The sequence below is a fragment of the Netta rufina genome (genome assembly GCF_964035555.1).
Source record: "Netta rufina genome assembly, chromosome: 21".
In the NCBI taxonomy this organism is placed as follows: Eukaryota; Metazoa; Chordata; class Aves; order Anseriformes; family Anatidae; genus Netta; species Netta rufina.
The window spans coordinates 568,453-573,190 of NC_140145.1; the positions used below are offsets into that span (position 1 = coordinate 568,453).

At 56.4% G+C, this 4,738-nt stretch overlaps 1 protein-coding gene across 2 annotated transcripts; it reads left to right on the plus strand.

The window, feature by feature from the left end:
- Positions 1-1,602: 1,602 nt before the first annotated feature.
- On the plus strand, positions 1,603-3,823 carry VPS37D (VPS37D subunit of ESCRT-I; the record flags this gene model as incomplete). 2 transcript variants are annotated; one of them, XM_084299909.1, is made up of 4 exons in its annotated part: positions 1,603-1,725; positions 2,439-2,610; positions 2,944-3,026; positions 3,190-3,823. In XM_084299909.1, the coding sequence occupies 4 exons, from the start codon at positions 1,603-1,605 to the stop codon at positions 3,673-3,675; spliced, it is 864 nt and encodes a 287-aa protein (XP_084156035.1). In that variant the 3' UTR covers positions 3,676-3,823. The 2 variants fall into 2 exon arrangements, with proteins under 2 accessions (XP_084156035.1, XP_084156036.1); XM_084299910.1 differs by lacking the exon at positions 1,603-1,725 and adding an exon at positions 1,980-2,110.
- Positions 3,824-4,738: the final 915 nt, after the last annotated feature.

Genomic DNA, 4,738 nt, shown 5'->3' on the forward strand with positions numbered 1-4,738 from the left:
ATTTTAATACGAAGTGAGGACAGGTTATGAATACGTACAGGTGTATTGTGAAACTTCATGCATATGTAACTCTTTACTGCATATAACCAAGGCAAGTTGCTGCGTCAGGGGCGCACAACTTTGGCGGTACTACCCCCCGTGCTGCCCAGCGCTGAATAAACGTACCTACTTTACAATCTTACTGATTGTGGAGTCTGTTTTCCATGAGTCAAAGCCAGGGATAGAAGAATGGGGGCTTGCTTAATCATATTAATGATTTCTAAATAAAACAATCGTAATTATTAAAGCCAGGAATGAAAGAATGGGGCCTTACTTAATTGCTTTAAAATATATATTGCTGAGTGTCTTTGCTTACTACTGTGCAAATTGACCAAAACAAGGAGTCTTGGGACCCCTCACAGAAGACGTTTCCTGACAAAAATGAGGAACCTGTCTCAAAAACTAGCTGAGACCGACCTTGTGGTTTGGGCAAGAGCCAAGGAGCAGCTGAGTCTGTACAAAGGCAAGGGGTCAACTAGTGGTGATGAAGAGGAGTTATCGGACTTCATCTCCACAACCCCCCAACGACCACCACCAGAAGGCACTGCGCAGGTGCAGATCAGAAGAGTTTATGGAAATGACTTATTGGAGCTAATTTTAATATTGGGATGGGTTATGAATATGCATATATATAGGGAAACTTCATGCATATGTAACTTTTTACTGCATATAACCAAAGCAAGTTGCCGTGTTAGGGTGTGCATGCGTTTGGGAGCTATCCTGCCTGTTCCTAGCACCGAAATAAACCACATACCTACTTATAACTTATTTGCTTTGAGTTATAGAGTTCTTTCGCAAATCACACAAGCTGCAGCGTGTGAGACCCATGGGCTGCAGGGGGACACCAGGGGCCTCTCCACAGGCTGCAAGGGAACTTGTGCTGCATGCCTGGAGCACCTCCTGCTGCACTCACCTTGGTGGCTGCAGGGTGTTTCTCACTCCTCTCTCTCCCAGCTGCTGTTGTGTAGCATTTTTTTTCCATTGCTTAAATGTGCTCTAAGAGGTACAGACAACCTTGCTTATTGGCATGGCTCTAGGCAGTGGCGTGTTCCTTTTGGAGATGGCTGAAAATGCCCTTATCTAACATGGAGCAGCTTCTGGACTTTTCTCACAGAGGCCATCCCTGCAGCAGTCCCCTTTCCGCCCCATCTCCCCTGTACACCTCCCCTCCTCGCAACAAAATTCTTGCCACATAAACAAAACAAGCATGCACAGAGCAGATGCAGTGCGGGATGCAGACAGCAGGTGCAGCACGCACACAGCGAGGTGCAATGCAACACAGGATGCACACAGAGGGTTCAGTGCAGGATGCACGTAATGGGTACAGGAAGCACACAGCGGGGTGCAGGATGCACAGAGCAGGTGCAGCATACACACAGCGAGGCGCAGTGCAGTGCAGCGCAGGAAGCACACAGCAGGCGCAGCATGCCCGCAACCCAGGACAGTGCGTGGCGGAAGCGCCTCGATCCCGGCGGCCCCGTTAGGGCAGGCGGGGCGGGGCGGAGCTCCGGCCGCGCGGCTCCCGGTGCCGCGGTCGGCGGCGGGCGGCGGGGTGTCCGGCCCATGGCCCGGCCCCTGGCGCCCCCCGAGGCCCCGCGCTGCTTCGCGGCGCTGAGCACGGTACAGCTGCGGGCGTTGCTGCAGGACGAGCCCCGGCTGCAGCGCGCCGCCCGCCTCAGCAGGAAGGTAGGGGCTCGGCGGGGCTCGGGGCCGCCGGCAGCTCCGTTCGAGGAGCGGGGCTGGGCGGTCCGGACCCCGGCCCTCTTTGGCCGGGCACTGGCCGGCCTGGCGTCCCAGCCGCGCCGCCTCGGTCGCGGGGGAAGCTTTGTTCGTTTTCGCGGCTGCTCCGGTGCTGCTGCTGCCGCCGGGAGGGGTGGGGCAGCAGCCATCGCACCCATCGAAAACCTGAGCGTGGTCAGAGCCTCTGCCCCTGCTGCTCTCGCTGTTGAAGCAAAGCCGCGATTGCAGGAGAACGGCAGCAAGGGAGGAAACGGCCGAGGGATGTGCCGCAGCCCGGGGGTAGCAGCTCCCCGCCTGGACCCCTCTCCCAGCTGTCCATTTTAAAGTTAATGTAAGCCTGTTTTCAGCATACTTCCACTTGGCCTGCTCTCCACTTTCCATGGGTGGAAGATGTGTGTGCAGCAAAAGGGGGTGCCTCTCTCCTGACGTCCTCATTAGCTAATGAGGCCTTTCAGGAGCTGTGACTCGCTGCAGAAGGGAGGCTGGGTAGGCCAGCTGTGAGCACTGCTAACCTTCAAGGTAACCTATCCTGTGCTGTGGATGAGTTTTTCCTAGGACATGCCCCTTTTGAGGCAGAGGAGATGGTGGGGACGGGGGAGGTTTTGTGGCTCAGAGTGGCTTCAGCTTTGCCTCCTGGTGTGAACCCTGCATCCCCATAGTTTCAGAGTCTGCAGCTGGAGCGGGAGATGTGTTTGGCATCAAACAGTACCCTGGCCAGGGAGAACCTGTCCCTGCGCCCACAGCTGGAGGACGGGAAGGCTTCCTTAGCCATCAAGTACCAGGAGCTACGGGAGATACAAGAAGCGTGCTGGGACAAGCAGCAGCGCCTAGGTGAGTTGGGGGTAAGACAGAGATGTGCAGGGCTGGCTGGCATGTCCAGAGAATGCTGCATTAACAGGAAGGCCAGGGTGGGCTCAGCACCCTCAGACGTGCATGGGGATATGGCCCATTCATGATCAGGAGTGGTGTAAGGTGTAACTGGTGCTCAGCTGCCATGGTGAGATACAAGCTCTGCTGTGAAGATGGCTCCAGGGATGTGTTTGGGGGCTTTTTGTTGAGGAGGGGAGAGCTCCCCTCATGCTTGGGAGTGGGAAAGACCACAATCCCAGCAGTGGGGACATCTGTGGGGAGGTTTTTTGGCAGCTCTATCCTTTCCCGGCACAGAGACGTACCTGGAGAAGTGGAGCCCACAGAGTGCCCTTGGCCAGCTCCAAGCCAAGCTGGATGCCTCCGAGGCAGAGTCAGAGGTAAGTCAGATAAGGCCCCTGTGCTACTGCCCCTTCCTCACCTGGGGCCTGTGCCCTTCTGTGTGCAGGACCTTGGAGAACAGTCCAGGGGCTCAGCCACCTGGGCTCCCTCCATGGTCCCACAGCTCTCATTGCTTGACACTGCCCACTGCCTGTCCTGCAGGCACAGATGGAGCAGTTCCTGGCCCAAGACCTGCCCCTTGATGCCTTTCTGGAATCCTTTTGCCAGAGTCGCACACGCTCTCACATCTGCCGGGTGCAGCTGGAGAAACTGCAGGAACTGCTGCAGAAAGGCAGGGCAGACAGGGACCCTGCAGGCCCTGTGGGGTGCCCAGGTGTCCAAGTCAGCCCATCGCCAGTCCGCCTTGCCCCTCTGTCAAGCAGAGCAACCCCCAAAGACCTCCATCTCTGCTACCATTTTGTGCCTGCCTGTCTTATCTCCTCAGAGGCTGTTGCGCCCTTTGCCATGCCAGCTATACCTCTGAAATGCCATCTCCCAGCCCTGGGAAAGCAGCCAGCAGTCCCCTGCCCTGACACCCCTATGGACTTGCCCCTGCGCCTTGTCCAACATGTCCCCCTGCTCAGCCCCCGTCCTTTCTGCGTGCAGCAGCTGCCACGCCACCAGAAGCAGGAGCCACCACACCGATAACAGAACAGGGACAGGGCTGTGCCCTGTGGGCTGCATGGTCTTGGCCAGGGAGCACGCAGGGGTGTCCACAAGGCCCTGAGGGGCTGTGGTGGCTGTTGAGCACGTACAGGGGGTGGGTACTTGTGGAGAAGGATCTGCTTGGCTGAGGATGCGGTGGGGTAGCAAGTGTGGCTAGGCAGTAGATGCTGCACTTAGTGAGCTGTTGGGAGGGAAGTGTCCACAGCAAGAGGAACAGTGATGGGAGATGGGGGTGGGGGTCAGTAGAACCCAGGTGGGTTGGAGGAGGCAGGGAAGAGGGCTCAGGAGCTCTGGGTGCCACATGCTTTCTAAATAAAGACTTTTTTCCATGCTCTGTGTTCTCTTGTTGGCCTGTCTGTGAACAGATATACAGGAGGGGTGGGGAGGAGGTGCCCTGGGGGGCGACACTTGCCAGGTTTGGAGGTGACCGTAGGCAGCGCCCTTGTGCTTGGTCCAGTCCATCAACATTGTGAGGATAGTGAGGGCACAGGGAGGGTGCAGGAAGTGCAGGTCTCTCCCCAGCCCTGCAGTTTTTTTAGTACACGTTCCCTATCCACCCTCTTGTACTAGTCCTGGCTCCCCAGGGACTCCTCTGGGAGTCTTTAAACTCATGCAATGGATGGTGAGACAAAGCTGGGAGGAAGCAGGATAGTCCTCAGGCAGCCTACTTGCTCCGTGTACTGGGATGTCTCTTGTGCTAGTGTGTTGATGCTGTTTCTAGCCTTTGATTTGCTTTCAGGCTCTTATGCTTTCAATCCGTGTCTGGTTGCAGGGTTTTTTGTTTGTTTTCTCCAGCTGTCTATCTACCCTCCAGCTAGGAGGCCCTGTTGTGCAGACAGCTTAGAAATCTTCCAAAGAAGCACAGGGCTCTGGCTTCAAAGCACCCCAAAATATGGACTGTAGGCTGGTAGTGCTTGATCACCCCCTTTGCCATGCAGCTTGCAGAGTCCCATGAGTGCTCCTGCACCCAGGGAGGAGATGGGCAGTACTGGGGTACCTCACCCATGGGGTACCTCACCCATGGTACCCCACCCCATCATCCAAA